General features: G+C 40.2%; 1 protein-coding gene across 8 annotated transcripts in view; it reads right to left on the reverse strand.

Moving 5' to 3' along the window:
• Positions 1 to 22862, reverse strand: part of LOC137244194 (matrix metalloproteinase-2-like) — an 830051-nt gene that overhangs the window by 567377 nt on the left and 239812 nt on the right. For all 8 annotated transcript variants that reach the window (XR_010950836.1, XM_067772841.1, XM_067772836.1 and 5 more), the window contains 2 exons: positions 13561 to 13662; positions 13275 to 13468 (listed from right to left, as the gene is read on the reverse strand). Coding sequence is in view for 7 of the 8 variants with exons in the window: in XM_067772841.1 (XP_067628942.1) it covers positions 13275 to 13468; positions 13561 to 13662 (296 nt within the window). In the remaining variant the exon portion in view is untranslated. The remainder of the gene's footprint in view (positions 1 to 13274; positions 13469 to 13560; positions 13663 to 22862) is intronic.

Below are 22862 nucleotides of genomic sequence, written 5' to 3' on the forward strand. Positions count from 1 at the left end.
CATATCAAATTATCTATCTTTGGTAATGAATTACCACATTTTCCCATTTTTCGATATCGACAACATGCCAACTAAATTGCAACATGAAATCTTCAACGGCTTAGGATTTATTGTTCAGAAGGCTTTAGAATTTTCTTCTTCTAACTGCAGGCGGTGCCACGCCGGTTTCCAAAATTTTTTTAAATTTCTATTTTAATAAAAAAAATTAAGTAAAGCGGCATAGCTTCCGGAGAGATTTTTCTGCCGAGCTTTTCTTTCAATTTGCGTCGTGCTCCTTTTTAATTTTTCCTACAAATTGGCCGGACGGGACCTACATGTTTTATGTCGACTTCGAATGACATCTGCAAGGCAGATGCGTTTTCACTGAGAAGCTTCTCTTGGCAGAGTAGTCTCCGCTTTCAGTTAGGGACTCCAAAAACTTCCGAAGATAAAAAATGGAGTGTTTTTTGTCAATTAATATAAAACCTACTCTATTTATTAATCAATCAAAAGTCAGTCAGAGATATATAGCTAACGATTCTAAAAGAAAAAACGATTATTTGTTTGCTAAAAAAATATCGATTAAAGCGATTGAGTATCCAATCGATTGAGCATCCAAACGACTTGCAGGAGAATAATGCCAATAAGTTCTTTATATCATTTGCACCCAATTGTAAATAAATAAATTAGCCTTTTATTGATCAATAAAACAGCCATTACTTTAAGCATTGGGCGTCCATTAATCGAAAGAAAGTAAGGACGGGACTGTCTTCGGCTGTACCGAAGACCTCATAAAAACTTAACAATCAGTTGTATGGGATATATATCTGTGGACATTTGACAAAACAACTTCTCTCGAAATAAGACAATTCTCCAAGATTTTTATCATATATATGAAATTTCAAGGCGCATATTTCTGTCTTATAGCCATATTCCTAGGACCGTTAGTTCAAAAGTTATAACGGTCATCAAAATAACTTCTTTTGTAGTTTTTCACAATTACGTGTGACAAAAGAGCTTGTGTCGATTAAGTTGGAATTTCCAACGTAAAACTCATAACGGAAATTTATCAAAAAAACTTGTCTCTGTTTATCGTTTGAGTAACTTCAACAATTTTAATTTGACAAAACAACTTGTTTCGATTGAAGTTTTTTGTCAAATGCATGGTTAAAAAAACTGCTTTCTTAATTTGAACAAGCTGATTTGTCAATCATTCAGTTGCCAAATGAAATTGTGACAGAACATCTTGCATCAATACAAGTTATTTATTGCAAAAAAAAGTGTAAAAAGTGAAATCTTATTTGCAGAGAAGTGCTTTAGCGAAACTTTTAAAAGTAAAATAAGCAAATTTAAGTTGCTTTTCGAAAAAAAAACAAGTGTTATTGAAAAAATGGGTAGAGGTAAAAAATTAGTGGCTTTAGCCCAAAAAATAAAAGTGACCACCAATATATGCCCTAGTGAAATTGTGCAAAATAAACAAATAGTTCAACCGTTTAGCTTCGTGGATGGTGAAGTGTTGAATGAACTCCCAAATGAAACAGCTTCATCCTATAATGTGCTGTTCGATACTTATAATATTTCTATGTTGCGACAACATCTAAATACTTCCCAATTTAGGAGCATTGAAAGCGACCACTCAGAAGAAGATATATTTCATGAAACTGATTACAACGATTCAGATTATGTACCTTCGAGCATTTCTGGTCTAAATACTACATCGGAAAGTATCAGAATGATGGAGGTGTAATTGAATCAAACCTTAGCAATTCAGTTTCACCACAATTTAATGAGGAACTACTTCTGAATAATCCAAAGCCAACAAATTTTAAGAAAACTAATAAACTAAAGAAAAATTTGGAAAAGAATATGTTACGTGGAAGAATAAGACAATGCCAGCAAAGAAAACTGAAAAATTAGTAGGTTGCTTTAAAATGTGTAATACAAAAATCACCGTGGACCAACAGGAAAAATATTCAAAGCCTACTGGGAACTGGGGGATTATCAAGCGACGCTATTATATTGCTCGTATGATACACATAGAGCCAAAAAAAAAAGTGAAACGCTTAAAAAAGCCTCAAATCCAAGAAATCGACAGTTTGTTTCTTTTTTTCACTTTGAAATTAATGGACAGACAACTCGAGTATGCAAAAAGTGTTTTTTAAAAATATTTGGGGAAACGGATCAAATTATTAAAACTGTATGTCGTCAAAATATCAAAGGCCATTTTGGTGGGGATATCGCAAATGACCAACGTGGCAAGCATTCTCCTCATCATAAGTTGTCAATCGAAAAATATAATGAAGTACTGGCACACATACACAGTATACCCAACTACCAAAGCTATTACAGTCGTCGTCACACTAGTCAGCTATACTTCCAGCGTGGCCTAAACCTTGCTCACTTATATAGATTGTATAAAGAAAAGTACTCTGAATCGGTTTCAGAAACAAAATATCAAGAAATATTTCGACAATTAAATATAAAGTTTAAGAAGCCTCAAGTTGATCTTTGCAATAAATGTGAAATCCTAAAATCCCGTGTAGAAAACACGACGGAGGAAAATGAAAAGAAACAAATATTAATGGAACAAAAAGGACATCGCGATGAGGCAGATTTTGCATATAACTGCAAAAAAACCGACAAAGTGATGGCCATTAACCATGGGAATGTAAAAATGTTTTCGTTTGACTTACAGCAATGTTTGCCAACTCCGTACCTATATGCTTCAATGTTTTTTTATAAACGTCCATTATGGACTTTCAATTTAACAGTGCACGACGGAGAAAAAAAAAGCAAACTGTTACATAAGGCACGAAGTAATTGCAAAACGTGGAGCAAATGATATTGGCTCCTGCATTTTTAAATGTTTGATGAGCCTGCCAGAATCTATTAATCATGTTATTATGTACAGCGACTCATGTCCGGGACAGAATGGTAACTCCTATATTTCAGCCATGTTTGAACAAGTTATCGAAAAACATCCTAGTATAGCGGTTATATACCATAAATTCCTTATTGTGGGACACATGCATCTTGAAAGTGATTCCGTTCATGCACAGATTGAAAGAAAAAAGAAAAATATGTCAGGATCCATTCAGCATCCGCACGACTGAGCCAACCTTATAGCTGCTACGAGTAGTAAATACGTCGTACATGAAATGAAGCAGGAAGAGTTTTTTGAATTCAGTGCCCTCCTTAAAATGAACTACACTTGGAGAACACCAAACTCAAGAGGTAATTTTCACATCGAAACTTATAAATTTCAAACTTTTTCGTTATTAAACATATAATGATACTTATTTATATGTATGTATATATTTAGTCTATTTATTTAATCTCGTCAATTTCAGGTGACAAGTTTGAGTGGAAAAACGTTCGCTGGATGCGCTATGAGAAACAAAAGCCTGGAGTTTTACAATATAAGACGTCTTTGAAACCAGAAGTAGAATTTAATGAGTTAAACATCATCCCACGTCGTCCAGGAAAGTCGATTCCTCTTTTGCCGACGACCTATACATCTTTGTCGACTATAACAAAAAACAAAAAGCAAGATTTATTGGATATGCTGCCCCTGATCAACACCGATTTTCATAATTTTTATAGACATCAACCAGCAGAAGGTGAATGCGAAGTCGGAGCTGATTCGGACCTAGATGATATAGAGCATACTTAATAATAATTATTATCATTATTTTCTATACTTACATATATGCAAATAGTAATTTAATATTATACACGACGTTTTTGAATTTTTTAATTAAAAATAAATGGCATATTTTCTTTATTTTAAAACAAATTCATTAATAAAATTAATTCAAAGATAATTGCCGTATGAAAAAAGCTTATTTTGGCTTTTTTTTAATTGGCTTTCGTCAAAAAAACTTGTCGACATAAGACAAAAAAACCATGTCCTATTTTACAAAAATGAAATTTGAAAAAACAGCTTGTATGAGGTAGGATGATTTTCTGTAAGGAAAGGCATTTGACAAAACAACTTACTTATTTATTTTGTATTTATTTAAAAAAGTAAAAGGTTTAAAATAATCAACTGATTGAAGAAGACTTCGTTAATTACCAGTATCCAGGTTTAAGTGATTTTGTCCTTTATATGTAAGGAATCTTTATAGTGGAAAGCCCTAAACACATTTTTTCGCTCTCCTGAAAAGTTTCCATTTTTGAAACAGGTTATTTTGTCAAATGTCCACAGATATTATATATATGACCGATCTTAAATTTTGTTTAACCAGCAATATATGCCTTATATGTTAACATTCCGTAAAATTTCAATGTTCTAGCAATTAAAATGGGGAATAAATTACAAAAACTCTCTCTTGCGAGAAATCGGGTGTATGGAGATAAATGCTATAGTGGTTCGATCCGGTCGGTTCCGACAAATGATTTATCGGACACCCAGCAATACCAGCTCACAAAATTTCATCAAGATAACTAGGACTAGTTTTCCTTCAAACAGACAGACGGACGGACGGAAAGACGGACATGGCTAAATAAACTCGTCATCCTGATCATATCGGTATGCTTATTGGTGGATCTATCTTTCCTCCTTTAAGGACTTACAATTTTGTGATTCGTGACAAACTTAATATACCATTTCAAAGGTATTAGAATAAGCAATAACGTACGTAATACCCAGCACTATGTACTCATAGTGGTGTCTTTAATTAAATTTCCAAACATTCCAAACATTAAATAAAAGTAGTGAACTTTTCTCAATCGAACACATATTTGTAGGGATGAGCAGTCTAATGTACATACGTACGTATGTGAAAACAGATGCATATGGATACATACATATATTCAAATACACATGCTGGGAGTCAGAGCAGCTTCTAATAGTGCACTGTCAATGCACTATGAGGCAAGAACTTGGAGCACATGGAAGTATGTGTAGGGAATAAATGGAAGCGAGTGTATTGATAGTATTATGTCGCTTCTAGCTGAGTGTATGTGTTTTGTAAATTAAATTGAGCGGTACGCGAGTGTTTTGACTTTGTAATTTAAATGCAAATGTAGCTCAGTTTACAACAACAGTTATCCGACAATGACAAGCCCTTACCCATATTGTGGAACGGGTGCAGCAGGAGAGATGCCTTATTGAATACGTTCACCATCACAACTGCGAATGGGTTTTTAATAACAATAACAACAATTGTCGATAGCCAATTGCATCATAAAGTAATTGCAACATGAGTGGTAATAGTAAATAACAACAATTACTTTATAATCACATCCGGTAACACGATTACAATAAAATGCACAAACAAAAAGTGGCATCAAAGGACAACAACATTTCTTGCAAAGTCAATTATAAAAGTAAATGCGTTCACCATATGTACATACATACATACATATGTATATTGTACATACATTTGAATGTACAAAGTAGTATACACATTCTTATGTATGAGCTCGGAGTAACTATGTCCTTGGAAGCATAATTGCGAACGCTAAATAAACACCAACTTCCAGCAGAGAGGACACCTCCAAGATAATATTACTTTTTTTCTTTGCAACGGGGGAAACAATTTAACAAAAAAGATAAAAAGTACACTAAAATGAACAAAAACAAACATCCTGCGAACTAAGGCTGTAGATACGGATAATGAAATGTATCCTTTTTGAACAACAAAAGCATAAATATACAACGCATTGCTAAGTTTAGGGGACACTTTTGTCATTTTCCTTCCCTGTGTAAAACCAATTATCGCGAATATATATAAATCAACGTGTTAAAAAAAAAAGAAGTTAAGTGTCGATACTTTGAAGTCATATGCATTTAACTATATCGAATTTTTTTGTCAACCACATATTGCAAAATATGTCAATGATAAATAAGAAAATTTAATAAAAATCCTTTCTATTTACTATCCTAAAATACCAAGACTAGTCACAAGAAGGGGCTGGCCCCGAGTTTAAAAACGTACTAGATAAGGAAATTTCGCGTTTTCTTTATAGCTACACTCAAACAGGTGCCCATTATTTTGAAAGTCAGGTCTAAGTCATTTTATGTCGTATCAGTTAGGTGAACAGTTGTTTGTATATCTAAGCCTAAGCTAGGAGCAGCAATCCTGCAGAATCGCTTCCCAAGGCAGCCTCTTCTATATACCGGAGCGACTCGGGATGTTTCCCGACCAAGATGTGTGATTTCAGTGTAACCCCATTTAATTTGTTGCTTCCCATTTAACTTGTTGCGTCCTTTCCACAAATTGTCATCCTCCCAGCAAATCCTTGCAACGGGACTGCGCAAAATTTTCCTGCTCCGGGAAGGTATCGAACCCAATCCGTGGCTAGTACCCGATCCCGGTCCAGAGACATGGTTTTGCTTCAGTTGTTAAGTATGCTTTATTGTATACTTCCACGAAAGTGGATTCATCATATTAAGGAAAAACCAAAATATGATTTGAAACCACAGTCCCCGCGATTCATCCGAATCTTCAAGGCAGGAGTCGAGACCTGAATACAAGCATCATGCGATATATTGTATCAGACCACAACTGGGCTGTCCTGCTCCCCCCGCGGTACAGAACGAGATAGGGTCCCACAGGTGGTTCACTGCGTCCACTCTGCTCGCTCTTTAAGATCGGTACACCTACCAGGGGTAAATTCTTGGCCCCCAGCCCGCAGGGAAGAGCAGAGGTGAGATATTGGCGGACCAAATAGAGGAAGTGACGATCTGCACCATAAACGCGACGCGCCCACAGGTATGATAGGAAGTTGTCACTGTTCGCCAATCGTGAGCGCAGGACTCATAAACTGCGTCAACTGGCAGCCGATGGTAACACCGGCATCCGACCACCTACCCATACTTCTTTCGCTCGAGCGATCTGCGGACTTCATTACTACTGAAAAACGCACTTCCATCGATTTCAAAACAGGAAAGTATGAAGATTACAAAACTTATGCAGACAATCGCTTCGCTGCCCTCTAAACCCCAAGTGATGCTCGTCAAGAGAACGTGCTTTCCGCAAGGTCATCAAATCCACGTCGGCTCGTTTTATTCCCGCCGGAAGAATCCAGGAAATCCGGCCACACTTTCCAGCGGAGGCCGCAACTCTAACGAGAGAAGTGACCTTAGAAGATAGCACGACTTTGCAATCCCAAAATAAAGGAAATAAGCTAACGCATCAGACAACTTGCGGATAAAGACAAGCGGGCGAAATGGGAGAAGCACTTGAAGAATTGTAACCTTTCTGCCGGTGTGAGTAAGCTATGATCTAACGTAAAGTCCCAAAATATCCATAGCCTTTGGCGATAAAGTGCTGTCTGATGTGAAAATATGATCGAGCGCTTTCTGCTGACAATATGTAATGCATTCTACGGTTGACAAAGCTAGACGGCGGCCCAACGCGTTCACAAGCATATATACAGCGCGTCCCCTATTAACATCACCGCTAAAGAGGTTGAAGATGCCATCGTTCATACTAAACCATATAAAATAATAAATCTCATCGTCCGATATCTCTCCTTTCGCCAGTAGCCAAATCACTTGAAGCCATTTTGCTTCCCTATTTCGAAAACTACATAGCAATAACATCGCGTTTAACGCCATCAACACGCAGATAAATTGCGGACTGAATCAAAAACGCCACGACAGAACAGTACTTGTAGTCAACCATGACACGTTACTCCAAGACTTGGAAGGGTCCTACCTTTCTCCAAGTAATAGCAGATGCATCACCTGCCATGGGCTTAAGAATAACTGAGAACACAGCCGTATGTAAAAGAAAACACAAACAGGCCCTCAGTGAGATCCAAACAAAGGCGTCGGCCCTCTATGCCAGAAACTTCCCGGCGAACCTCGTCTTTAAATACGAATACATACTTGAGTGACAAGAATATAAATATCTCCCGGGGAGTAGCAGTTTTTAGAGCCAGTAACATACTACAACTACATTTTGTTTCAGAGATATGCCAGCGCTAGTTTCGTTACTACTTTCATAGTGTTTCTCGATAATTTCGGGATATTACGAAACTTTTTTTGGGATTTTTCGGTACTATATATTAAGTGATTACATTAAGGACTACTAAATACCAAACATGTTCGGCAATATTTATGATTTTTATTGCGATATTATTTTAAAACCATTTTATCAGTTCAGTTCCGTCAATCCTTAAATCTTTCTAGAAATAGACCTTTCGTCCGGAAGGTGGGCTTTTGGAGGGAGCGTACATACAGGCACGGCCTTATCCTGCCCAATATTAATGACTCCCGCATCTTGTCAAAAACGGACTACATATGCCCAGGGACAGTCTTCGACACAAACTACATAATTCTCTTTCCCACAAGGAAAGATTGGAAAGACGGGGAGATCACTCAGAGGTTCGACATTTCGGTTTTCACGGACGGATCCAAAATGCCTTGCGGAGTGGGAGCGGGAGTATTTGCGACTGTCCCGCCTACGTCCTTATGTATCCGACTTCCCCACTCGGCAAGCGTGTTTCAAGCTGGGATTTTCGCTATCTAAGAGGCGTGTGAAGCGTTAATGGATATCAATGGTAACGGTAATGGGGTAGCCATTTTCTCCGATAGCCTGGCGGCTCTTGGAGCCCTCGGGTCAGAGACGATATCATCAAACATGGTTGGGCAATGTAGGGAGAGCGCCATGACTCTTGCGAGCCGGCAGATCGTTACCCTGATATGGGTCCCGGGGCATCGAAACATACAGAGTAACGAGATGGCGGATGAGCTGGCACGGCGTGAAGCGGCTTTTGATGTCTCAGGAGCGAAGGAGGCCTTGCACCCCTGGGACTCATCAAGGGTCGCATCTCCCAGCACTGGTTGAGCGAAGCGAGGTCTGAGCGTACCAGTGATTTAATTGTCCCTACCTTTAATTTCATAGCATCTGCGAGGTTGTTCTTTGTCAACACTATAAGAACCTGGAATTCCATATCTGCCTCTGTTAGGGGTAAGCTAAACAAAAGTAATTACAAGCAAATCTTATTTTCTTATTTCGCAAATTTGGACTTAAATTCCGACCGACCATCTATAGGTTATTAATGATGCCTTATAAGTATTATTACTATTGCTATTATTAATATTATTATTATTATTGTTATTACTATTATTACTATTAGTGCTAATATTATTTGTACATTTTTATTAATATATTTACATCCCTGTCTATTGGTTACTTGATATAGTCCATTACAATTATGTTTTTTTGTTGTACTATAGAAGATGTTAAGTCTCATTGTACTAATTTTTTATTTAAATAAATGAATGATTGAATGAATGAATGTGGCCATTATATAACGAAAAACGATATATAGCTGTCCTTAGACGAACAGAAGGGATATATCCAGAGTAGTTGCGGTGCTCACTAGGCATTGGACAATTGGGGTACATACGGCATGGATGGGACTGGAACACAATACCTCCTGCCGCAGCTGCAAGCATCCAGCGGCGGAGGAAACGATTGAGCATCTGATGTGCGAATGCCCAGCACACTGTCGATGCAGAATAAAGTTTCTTGGAAAGCCCTTTTTCGAAAGCCCCCCAGAAATCAAGGATGTTATGCCGGGAGAGCTTCTCAAATTTATAAATTCCACTGGATGGATATAGGGGGACGGATTTCCCTGAGGCGCTTCAAAATACTTATTAGTCTTCTTACAACACCCTTTCATTGGTTAACTCACGAGTTGTGGTATTAAAACGGCGCATGAGCGCTAATTGGGGTAAATTGGGACTCGCCACTCCAACCAACCAACCAACCAACCAACCAACCAACCAACCAACAAGACCTTTCGTTCAGCAACGATTATACGAATTATCGACAACCAGCAACTATTGGGATAATCGACGATGTACGATCATCCGATTTAACTAATCGAATTCTGAAAATTGAATACTAACTAGAGCATTCGACTGATTCGAATATTCCAATAATTACAATATTCTATTAACCGAATACTTGTACTCCCTTGTGCTCCAAACAGTACATATACCAATATTACATATTATGCCTGCATTTACATTCTACATGTATGCCGCATATAGCGAACGCCTAAAAAATATGACGCTTACGCTTACACTTACATCTTACAATAAGGATTCCCCCATACCGCGAACAAAGATGTTTACACATCAAAAAGCTTGACAGCATTGGCTAGAATTTACTTATTTTTAACGAGGTGAACTTTATCTTCCATACATATCCATATGTCCCTGATGATGACTTCAGATTAAAGTCGAAATATGGACCACATACATTTTAAATGAATATAAAAGAAGCCTTCTAGATCAACAAATCTAACAATTTACAATATTTAAAGCTATTAACTTTTATTAAAAAAGAATAAAGCTAAATTTATGAACGATTTTGAATGTTAACAGGAGGATCCAACACTCGTCGGGGGTAGTGATTTCCCCTAGAGTTTGATATGAAATTGCATAAATGGGTTGCGTTCTTGTGGAGGGTGACAAAGACTTGCACAGTGATTTTGCATAAAAACGCACTTAATGTTAATAAAGAACTTAAAATCGCACACACATTGTTAGCTACGAAGAGCAAGCAAAACCAGTGTCCCTCCTCAAGTAGCTGGCTAAAGTCTAGCATAAATAAATTTTGAGATACTCACAAAACTGTGTAATAAAAATAAAACTTAACATGACACGCTCAGTTTGACATTTGAATTAATTGAAAGATGCATAAAACGGCAAGGGTGTGGTGTGCATTCTGCGCATATCTGTAGGACCAGAGGGTGGAAGAACGGAAGGCGTGTCTAGGGCGAAGACTTGAAGGTCAAGCAAATGAACGGGAGTAAAATCATTTCAATAACGACGAAACGGATAAGCAAAAAAAGATAATTAAATTAAAAAAATCATAATAACATATAAAAAGAGGGCATTATGTACAACACTATTTGAAAGCACAGTAAACAAGTAGATGCTCGCTTAGCAAATGCGTAGCCAAGTTAGAGTGAGGAAGGAGTTTCATATTTTTGATAGCCTCATTACCTTTGACGCTATCAAGTCCAAAACGATCGTCGTTCGCCTGCTAGTAGCACAGTTAGCGATTCGATAAGCAAAATTATAATCGAAACGATAACAGCCGACTCTTACGTTATCTCGGCATTCTCTATCACAAACACCTGCTGTGAAACCGGAAACAAAGTGTCAGAAGCAAAGGACGAAAACCAATTTGACAGTTACTTTCGTGCAGTTGACGAATAACGTAAGCCTAGACTATAAAGGAAAACGTAGTCTCCAGGGTACTTTTAGCAGACGATATCGGCAACGCAGGTATCGTTCGTAAGCGTCTCGTTCGCTAAACAGAATGAGGCTGTAAGTCAGTCTGATACATGTACGTTGAGGTACAAGCGAACCGTAAAAAAAGCGGCTTAACTTGATCGAAGTAGAATTTTCCCACCTAAAATGAAGAAAAAGCAAGAGATTTATAGTTCGAGGTAAAACGCACCACATTCGTGAATCATCAATCAAGTTGCACTTCGATGCCATAGGCAGTACCTTTTTAATCACTTTTCCTAAAAAGCTTCTTAATCATCTAATCCGAGTAAAAGTAAGAGCGTGTGCTTTCGGTATGTTAAAGTACTTTGCAATGATATGACATGCGTATTGGTGGCATATTTTCTTTCCCAACACAAATCAAGCACCAGACTTTCTTCTACTTTCAATTTCGGCCGGTTATGTCGGTGTTTGCTCTCACTAGACCAGTTGGTAAAGACAGTTTTCTTACGGTCTACCAAAAAAGCATTGTATTATTTGAGAGATGGTAAGGTTATGTGGCCAAAGGCAAAACAGCAGCAAAATTTTTAATATAAGTTTTTTCAAAAGCTTTTTCTAAGCGGAGTAGCCCTTGGCTGTCGTTGGCAACATTTCGAGTGTTTCTATTATGAAAAGGTTATGAGTGAAAATTCATCTGCCGTTCGTATTGTGAACGTTCGCCCCTTGTATGAATTCACAATGATGGTAAATTTCAGAATTTAATGTCAAAATGTGAAGAATTTAAGCTCAGATAGGGTGTTTTTGAAACAAACTCTTCAACCGAATTCTGAAATAGAACGTTCTTGAAAGAGCAGCCGAAACAAGGTGGTTTCTACTCAAAACTCGATTCTATATTAGGACGGAAGTGTTTTTTTTAAAGCGTAAGTAGTGATCTTAATATAACTCCAGGCAAAAGTACTCTGTTAGAACTCATTTAATAATTAAATTCAGAAAATAGAGTTCCCAGAAGGAATCGCGGAAGTTATATTCAGAGGTTTCCAATGTTTCTGCCTCCCTCTTTTATGTACGCTTATGATGCATAAAAACATACCTCAAACTCATGAAGCAGAAATTCATAGCCATGTATATACAATGTTAGTACATCAACTTTATGGCAAGAAAAAATTAATAATTGTACTTCAGAAGTGCCTTCGACGGTAAATGGCGAGAAATTGAAATGGGAGCATATTAATTGCAATTTGTTGCAAATTTTAATTGCGCATTCGCCCCGTCACGTTTCATTAAACTCTTATCGAGCTAGACATTGTGCAGCGGAAATAAACGCCAAGCGTTACTAACTTAATACAACATGCTTTTAGGCGTATCGTTGTAGCTTATATGTATATATGCAATGAGAGCAAGCTTGTGCTTATACCAGGGATGCACCTTAACGTTAAGCTAATCGTTTATCAGAAAATTGCCACCATTTCCGTTGAAACACTTTGAAATATTATCGATAAAGAAATTATCAAGATAAATTGTATCTCATTTTTAACCGAAACGAAAAGCTTTCGTTAACGTTAAAAACTTTAACAAAAACGTGATACTTTATGTTTGAATTGTGCTGGCAATGCTATAGCCATGGTAAAGCAGTAAGGTGGTAACAGCGAGCGGACATACACACACAAACTCCATGTAATTTGTTTGTGTAATTCGTTGGTGGTAATGTCAAAAATACTCTGAAAAATGTTCGTACTGTCAAAATTCATGAGAGAAGTTGCAATCATATGGCTAAGGCTTTCACCTTTAATGACTCCGCCATCAATCAGCTTTACCAGCATAGTTTGAAATTAATAATCAACATAAACGATTTGATTTGGTTTTGATAGGGCAGAAAACAAACAAAATCATTTCGTTAATTTGACGTTCTTAACGTTAATAAACGAAACGAAATGACTTTGTCTCGTTTATTAACGTTAATTATCGTAACGAAATGATATCGGTTCGTTGGTTAAGCATGCCTGGCTTATACCAACAGATAGAATTAGATGGCACAGTTTTATTCATAGATTTTAATAAAAACACTTACAAGCATACAAACAAAAGTACTCACCTCCATGTTAGATCCGTCTTGTGCCATTTGGGTCCCTGCAACACATACCGTTTCATACGATGATGAACGTATTGTAGATTATCTGGCGAAAAATTGGCAGTACGATTACTATCACCTACACCACAACGTGGTAGATGTATAAGTTTTCGTGTGGCCTCGTCTATTTCGCCAGTTTCCGGAATATTGCCAAATCGCTGCAAACAAAAATTTGAAAAAAAGCAAAGCATGAATAAATTTTTAAAAAAGAATGGTTATTTGTGCATCAAATGATGGCTTTTATATTTACCTGCAAATTTCGTACGGCAGTTTTCAGCTGTTCTTCGGTTCGTAACGCTCCAGTCTCGATGTCCGACTTAGGCAGATAATCAAACTCCATCAAGTAATTGTACTGTAGATACGCAAACGTAAGTGATAGAGGAGAGAAAAAGATTATGCATTAGTTGTTTGTTTACCATGCCAAGTCGATACGTTGCTACTACACAAAGGAATAGCCTAAAATTATGCTAAACTTAATACCAGATATTGGCACAGTGGTGGGAATTCGTCATAAAATAAATGTATTAAGGCACCACCTGTACCAAAGAGGAAAATATCTACTAGGAAGTATAAGGTCCATTGGACTAAGCCAAAGCTTTAAGGGGTAACCCTGCAAGAAAAATATAGCACAAAGTATCTAGGAGTTATACTAGATAGTAAGCTGTCGTGGAAACTCCATGTGGAAGAGAGAGCAAAGAAAGCCTCCGCGGCAATCTGTGCATGCAACAAGATGTTATAGGTAGCACATGAGTCCTATCACCCAAACTCTCAATGGGTATTCACGGTAATTGTGAAACCAATACTTTATACTATGGAGTTCTTGTTTGGTGGACAGCCACACAAAAAAGTACGTATACCAAAAAACTGGAGGGGGTATGCAGTAGAGATTTACGCCGATCACTTTATCGGCGGCGGCGGCGTAGGCTCTATTAGTGGGTGGCGCGCCGTCGTACGCCGGTGTTCTTACTTTACAAAGCTTGATTTTTCTATTTAAAAAACTAATATTTAGGAGAGGTTTTGTTTGTATGTATTTAAGGAAATCAACGTGTTGGCCATTTCGGAGATCCGAGATTTTTGCCTCAAGATATCGCAGACCGTTCAAAAATTTTCAGGAGTAGCTCCTTGCGGGGGGATTGTCACTCGTTCGCTTACTCCAGAGAGGCTTTGAACCTAACCCGATCTTTGGAATTGGCACTGCTGCGTCTGCTGAAAAGAAAAAGAGATACATAAAATAGTCACACTTTTGTCTGTATATCTCGTACACAGCGTAATTTCACCTAGGGTTAACTCCTAATAATCGTCGCGAACAAATTTCTTTAAATCATTTGTGGTTTCTTGGCGGTCACGCACAAAGGCGACTTATGGTTGCTATTAATGGTCTTTTAATGCTCATGAGGCACAGGGCGCCTCCAGTTGTTTCGGCTGTTTTTAAGAATAGTAGCAATCCCGACCACCAGTCGCTAACACTCCTCCTGACCCTCGCGCCATATGCAGGCACAGAAGCTATAGGACTGCGACTTCGAACTCATACCTTCGCCAACGTCACTTTCCTAGATGCTCTAGGTGTAGCTCCGAAGACTTTCCAACGGATGCTTTTGTCGCGCTATGCTGCCGAGAAACACCTTGAAACGTTATGGAGTGACTATTCGGCTAAAGATGCCGCCCCCGAAATCATAAGCAGTCTAAGTGGATGGCATTGCGTAACTCATGGATAAAAATCGTATAATCCTCGGCGCATCTACATAATTAAAATTTTACAAGGACCATGGATAAAATTTTTTAAATGTAGACCAACAGTTTGCAGACGTTTGTGTTCGATACATTGTCTTCAATAGTCTTCGTTGCCGGCCTCATGATATGAGAGCTCATTATAGATGACCGCGTAGCTTCAGTTTTCAAGTTCGACTGTCCACTACGTTAGGGTAGTAGCACACGCGGTAATATGTTAGTCTTGGGAAAGCTTTTTCTTCACCAATTTGAGTGTTCTTGCCAAGGACAAAGCCTCACCTGGTAAATATATATGCTTACGTATTCACATATGCAACAGGAGCAGTAAAGTGAAGACTAGGGTATTGAATGAAATAGTTTCGCAAATAGACAACAGATGTTTGAATGTAAGCCCAAGTGATTTTTCAAACCCTTCTCATACGTACATATATCCTCAACTTATGTATGAGGTAATAATCATTTCAAAAGTGTGTTTATGCCCCTACAACCTAGTAAAGGATTTTGCATCACTGATTTCTTTTACTCTTTCAGCCAATCGCAATATAAAATTAATAAAAAAAAAATCGGCACCTTTTTGGGAATTTTGCTTTTTTTAACAACTTAAGGACAATTTGAAACGCCTTATTTGAATTCATTGTTCATTATTAATTTTTTGAAAAAAATATGCAAAGTGAGCATATAAATTTATTATATAACTTTTCTTTTAGTTGTTGTTGTTTTTGTAGCAGTGCTTCGCCCCACCTAACAGCCGCGACCGAACACAAAGTGTCATCAATATCCTCAAACGGGAGTCCAAGGAAACTTGCTGTTTCAACAGGGGTGGACCATAAGGAAAGGGGTGTTAGAGGCGTTGTTTCCATATTACAATTAAAGAGATGGTTGATGTCATGTTGGGACACATTGCAAGCGGGGAATACATTTTGTATGTCGGGGTTGATTCTGGATAGGTAAGAGTTTAACCTGTTACAGTATCCAGAACGAAGTTGAGCAAGAGTGACACGCGTTTCCCTGGGGAGTATGTGTTCCTCTTCCGCAAGTTTTGGATACTTTTCTTTCAGTACTGGATTCACCGGGCAATTCCCGGCATAAAGCTCCGACGCCTGTTTGTGGAGTTCCCCAAGGACCTTCTGTGTTTTTTCGCTTCATACGACTGGGTTGTCAGGTGCCGTTTTTCCTCAAAATGCTTATGGAGATGACTCTTTAAGCCCCTACGCGGTGCTCGCTCATCAATCAGATGTCTGTTGGGATGCTCATGTTTCTGGGTATTCAACTGGTACTGTTTGGTCAGCATCTAATTTCTCTCCCTGATGGCGAGTATTCTCACCTCATTATGCAGATGGTGTTCTGGGGACATAAGAAGACAGCCCGTGGCGATTCTGAGAGCATTATTTTGGCAGGCCTGTAGCTTCTTCCAGTGGGTAATTTTTAGGCTTGGCGACCATATGGGTGACGCGTAGTACGTAATCGGCTGGCTAATTGCTTTGTATGTAGTCATGAGCGTCTCTTTATCTTCTCCCCAGGTACTGCCAGCGAGGGATTTGAGGATTTTGCTACGGCTCTGAATTCTCGGAACAATTGCGGCTGCGTGCTCACCAAAATGTAGATCCTGATCAAACGTCACACCCAAGATTTTGGGGTGTAGGACAGTCGGTAGCATAGTGCCATCGACGTGGATGTTCAAAATGGTCGATATTTGCGACGTCCACCTTATTTACAACAGGTCGCGGAAGATTTAGTCGGTGATAATGCCAGGTTTCGCGAGGCGAAAAAACTGGGGAGATCAGGGAGGAAACCGTTTATTCTATTGCATAGCTCATCGATCTGTGGGCCTGGGCCTGTGGCCATTATTGTGCAGTCATCGGCGTAGGAAACGATTGTGACTCCATCCGGTGGTGAAGGTAGCTTAGATATGTAGAAATTAAACAAAAGTGGGGACAGCACACTACACTGTGGCACCCTTTGTTTAACTCTTCTTGGTTTTGATGTTTCGATGCCTGCCGACCACGCAGATAATTTGCGGTCCACCTTTTAAAACATGGGGGAAGGGTAGACCCTTCCAGGTCTTACAGTAACGAGCCATGGTTGACCGTATCAAAAGCTTTTGATAGGTCTAGCGCTACGAGTACTGTTCTATGGTGGGAGTTTTGATTTAAACCGAAATTTATCTGGGTTCTAATGGCATTTAGCGCGGAGGTAGTGCTATGGAGTTTTCTGAAGCCATGCTGATGACAGGCTAGCTGCAAATTTGCTTGGAAATAGGGGAGCAAACTGTCTTCAAGCGGCTTTGCTACTGGCGATAGGAGAGATATCGGACGATACGACTCTCCTATGTTAGCTGATTTCCCAGGCTTTAGTAGCGGGCCCACTTTGGTTGAAGACATGCGCTAAATATTTGAAACCCTCTTTCCCTAGGCTTTTAAGCATCGGCATAGCTATGCCGTCTGGGCCCACTGCTTTAGATGGTTTAGCGTGACCAATGGCATCCTCAACCCCTTTAGCGGTGATGGTGATTGGTGACGCGCTGAATTTGTATTTATGTGCGTGTCTATTGGCTCTCCGTCTATCTTTGTCGACCGTAGGATGCATTATGTATTGTCGGCAGAGAGCGCTCGCGCATTTTTTCGCGTCCGACAGCACTTTGTCGCCAAAGGCGATGGAAACTTTGTCTTTGTGCTTAGTCTGATTCGATAGGGACTTTACGGTGGACCAAAGTTTACCCACACCGGTAGAGAAGTTACAACCTCTTAGGTGCTCCTCCCATTTCGATCGCTTGTGTTCATCCACAAGCAATCTGATGCGTTGGTTTATATCCCTTACTTGGGGGTCGCCTGGATCAAGCTGTCTTATAACGTCATGTTCTCTCGCTAAGTTTGCGGCCTCCGCCGGGAAGTGGGGTCGAATTTCGAGAATTCTCCCGGCGGGAATGAAACGTGCCGAGGCGGATTCAATGACCTTGCGGAAGGCATGCTCCCCTTGGCGGGCATCAGTCGGGATAGGGAGTCCAGCAAAGAGGTTGTCTGTATAAGATATATATTCGTCCCACTTTCCTTTTTTGAAATTTATGAAAGTGCGTTTTTCTGTGACGATGAAGTCGGCGGTACGCTCGAGCGAAATAAGTATATGCAGGTGGTCGGATGCCAATGTTACCATCGGCTGCCAGTTGACGCAGTTTACGAGTTCTGCGCTCACGATTGAGATATCTGGCGAACTGTGACAGCTTCCTACCATACGTGTGGGGGCGTTGTTGTTGTTCTAGCAATGCTCGCCCCACCTAATAGCCGCGACCAATCTCAAATTTTCATCAATATCCTCTAACGGGAGTCCAAGGAAACTTGCCGTTTCAACAAGGGTGGACCATAAGGAAAGGGGTGTTAGAGGCGTTGGTTCCACATTACAATTGAAGAGATGGTTGGTGTCATGTGGGGACACATTGCAAGGGGGCATACACTTTGTATGTCGGGGTTGATTCTGTTGTTAGAGTATCCAGAACGAAGTTGAGCAAGAGTGACACGCGTTTCCCTGGGGAGTATGCGTTCCTCTTCCGCGAGTTTTGGATAATTTTCGTTAAGTACTGGATTCACCGGGCAATTCCTGGCATAAAGGTCCGACGCCTGTTTATGGAGTTCACCAATGACCTGATTGTGTTTTTTCACTTCATGCTGCTGAGTTCTCAGGTGCCGTATTTCCTCAAAATGCTTACGGAGATGACTCTTTAAGCCCCTAGGCGGTGCTGGTTCATCAATCAGATGTCTGTTGGGATGCCCAGGTTTCTCATCAAAAGCTTTTGATAGGTCTAGTGCTACGAGTACTGTTCTATGGTAGGGGTATTGATTTAAACCGTAATTTATCTGGGTGCTAATGGCATTTAGCGCGGTGGTAGTGCTATGGAGTTTTCTGAATCCATGCTGATGAGGGGCTAGCTGCAAATTTGCTTGGAAATAAGGGAGCAAAATGGCTTCAAGCGTCTTTGCCACTGGCGATAGGAGAGATATCGGACGATACGACTCACCTATGTTAGCTGGTTTCCCAGGCTTTAGTAGCGGGACCACCTTGGCCATTTTCCATTTCTCAGGTATGACAAAGGTGGAAAGAGACAGGTTGAAGACATGCGCTAAATATTTGAAACCCTCTTTCCCTAGGTTTTTAAGCATCGGCATGGCTATGCCGTCTGGGCCCACTGCTTTGGATGGCTTAGCACGACCAATGGCGTCCTCAACCTCTTTAGCGGTGATGGTGATTGGTGACGCGCTGAATTTGTGTTTATGTGCGTGTCTATTGGCTCTCCGTCTATCTTTGTCGACCGTAGGATGCATTATGTATTGTCGGCAGAGAGCGCTTGCGCATTTTTTCGCGTCCGACAGCACTTTGTCGCCAAAGGCGATGGAAACTTTGTCTTTGTGCTTAGTCGGATTCGATAGGGACTTTTCGGTGGACCAAAGTTTACCCACACCGGTAGAGAGGTTACAACCTCTTAGGTGCTCCTCCCATTTCGCCCGCTTGTGTTCATCCACAAGCAATCTGATGCGTTGGTATATATCCCTTATTTGAGGGTCGCCTGGATCAAGCTGTCTTATAAGGTCACGTTCTCTCGCTAAGTTTGCGGCCTCCGCCGGGAAGTGGGGCCGGATTTCGGGAATTCTCCCGGCGGGAATGAAATGTGCCGAGGCGGATTTAATGACCTTACGGAAGGCACGCTCCCCTTGGCGGGCATCAGTCGGGATAGGGAGGGCAGCAAAACGGTTGTCTGTAAAGGATTTATATTCTTCCCACTTTCCTTTTTTGAAGTTTATGAAAGTGCGTTTTTCAGTGACGATGAAGTCGGCGGTACGCTCAAGCGATATAAGTATGGGCAGGTGGTCGGATGCCAATGTTACCATCGGCTGCCAGTTGACGCAATTTACGAGTTCTGCGCTCACGATTGAGATATCTGGCGAGCTGTGACAGCTTCCTGCCATACGTGTGGGGGCGTCTCCGTTTATTGTGCAGAACGTCGTTTCTTCTATTTGATCCGCCAACATCTCACCCCTACTGTCCGCCCGCAAGTTTGAATGCCATAGATCATGATGTGTGTTGAAATCGCCTAAGATAATGCGATTGTTGCCAGTGATATAGGGCGGTATCCATTGGGGCAACAGGTGGCAGGAGGGATGTAGATGTTGATGATTTCTAGGTTTGCATCGCCTGACCGGACAGATAGGCCTTGACGTTCTAAGACATTGTCCCTGCGGTCGATGCCAGGATCAAATATATAATATTGCACAGAGTGGTGTATGATAAACGCGAGACCGCCTCTATTTCCGCTCTCGCGGTCTTTCCTGTGGACATTATACACAGAGCAGGTATGCAATACAGATCTTGCTGTGAGTTTAGTCTCTTGAATCGCAGCAATGCGGATGTTGTGCCGCTTCATGAAATCGAATATCTCCGTAATCTTCCCAGTTAGTCCATTACAGTTTAACTGCAAAATTCTGAATTGCATAAGGGGAGACGTCGCCACTCTGGGGGTAAGTGACGGGTGACTGCGCCTGGGTTGTGGAAGGCCAGGCCGCAATTGCTGTTGTGGCCCTGGGACTGGGCGTCCTTGGGCAAGCATTGGGGTACCCGGATGATTTGGGTTTCCGACCTGGCAACATGGCGCGATGAAACCCGTCGGGGGTTGCCGTCGCGGAGACCAGAACATCTAGGAAAATGGCACCACCCAAGGCAGGAGCTGCATTGGGCGGATGTCGCAAACATATATATTCTGTGCTGGCAGACGGTGCAAACTGAGGTAGGGACTAAGAGTCTGTTTCCCTGACCTGCACTATTGCTGCCGGAAAAGAGGGGGGAGAAGACGGGGGCAGGGGGGCGCTTAGGCGTAGACTACGGGACGCCCTTGGGCGTGAACAGCAAGGAGCCACAAAAGATTTATAAAAGTTACGTGGACGTCGGGTTTTGGGGTCAAGCTCAGAACAACCTGTCCGATGCAACCATCCCTTACACGAGACACACTGAACAGAGTATGACCGTCCTAAAAAGATTCTTTTCCGGCAGATGCAACAAAACCATTTCTCAGGACCGCGGTCAGGAGACGGACCCGGATTGGATTCGATACCTTCCCGGAGCAAGAGAATATGGAGCAGTCCCGCTGCAAGGAGCTGCTGTGAGGATGAAAATTTGTGGGAGGGACGCAACAAATTAAATGGGGTTACACTGAAATGACAGTCCTTGATCGGGAAAAATCCCGAGTCGCTCCGGCACATAGAACCGACTGCCTTTGGAAGCGTCTTTTAGTGTTTTGTTTTAATAACTTGGTGAATTGGGTGATGCAAAGTCCGTGTTAAGCTGACATCGAAAACGCCTGTTTTTTAAATAACTTTTGAACAGTTAGAAAGAGTTAAATTTCGCAATTAGTTTCTTATAACTGGCAGTGATGCGCATCTGTTGATACCACTTTCGGCCATATCCGACCAATTTTCGACATGCACAATAAATGGCCTAAACAGTCTTAAGCGAGTAGAAAATATAGTAACGCGCCGCACGCCGCCGCCGCGCCGATATTTTTGATATTCGGCGGCGGCGTGCGAAAAACGACCAAATTCGGCGGCGGCGGCGGCGTTTATCGGCGGCGTATATCTGTGGTATGCAGAGTACCAATGATTAGCATAACGGGAGCCCTAAAAACTACTACTCATATCTCTGAAGAGAGACCACTTATTGCTCACGATGGACATACTAACTGCAAACATATCACTAAGCCAGTAAAAGGTTAACTCATACATTTACATACGACTTAGGCGGTTATTTCTGCGCACTTGATACAGTTTAAGATATTTTTGGCGATGGTAAAAAACTAAAATTAATTTGTACTCCAATTTCATAGAAAATAATTAAAGTAATTTACAGATGCAATCTGTGTTTTGTAAAAATTGTCTTAAGTGACACATTTGACACTATTCTACTATTCCTAATACAGCATATCTGTGAACTTGAATAAAGAATATCGAAACAAATAAATAAAAATTGTTCTATAACAACAACTAAGGCATGACGTGGCTGAATGTATTTGTAACACTTCAGCCATCGTAGGAGTGCGGGTTCAAATCTCACTCCCGGGAGATTGACAAGTATAATCGAAACAACTGTCGCCTTGTCCGTCCTGATGTCACTTTGTTTAAATTCTTCCCAAATTATTAAATAAATTATAAATTAAAAATGGCTTCAAATAAATGTTTTCGTACATTTATAGCAATAAGGATAACCCCCCTTAAAGACTCATGAAAATTGTTCTAATTAGATTTCAAATAGTTCTAGAGTTCCTGTCACACCTAATACTCACATTTTATCAAAAATCGAAAAATGTTCAATAGCTCTGGTGCTATTTAAGTCGGAAGTATTTTTGAAACAGATAAAACCGCCTATTGAATCGAACGGCAAACAAACGGAACTAATTCACTTATAGGTTGATGTTACAATAATAAAGTTGCTATTCCTAGATTTCTGCCTACCATAACGCTAGCATTACCTGTTCTAAAATTTCAAAAAATAAGGTAAAGAGAGCTAAAAAATTTGTGAAAAAATCTAAAACAAAAGGTTAAAGCTAAATCACAATTTTTCAAGCTAAACGGTGAAAAAACGCTAAATCTAGCTTGAAAAAAAGCTGAAATGGTATCACTGTTCCTGAGTTATGAATATGAATACCCATAACTTCATTTCATTTATTTCCAAAAATATATTAGTACCATTAGATCTAAGGTTTTTTACAGTACAACTCTACTGAACTGTGCAGCCTGTCAAACATTACAGTACAGATATACAACGATAGAAGGAGACAAAATCTCAAGG

The sequence above is a fragment of the Eurosta solidaginis genome, chromosome 3 (assembly GCF_040869045.1).
Source record: "Eurosta solidaginis isolate ZX-2024a chromosome 3, ASM4086904v1, whole genome shotgun sequence".
NCBI classification, from domain to species: domain Eukaryota; kingdom Metazoa; phylum Arthropoda; class Insecta; order Diptera; family Tephritidae; genus Eurosta; species Eurosta solidaginis.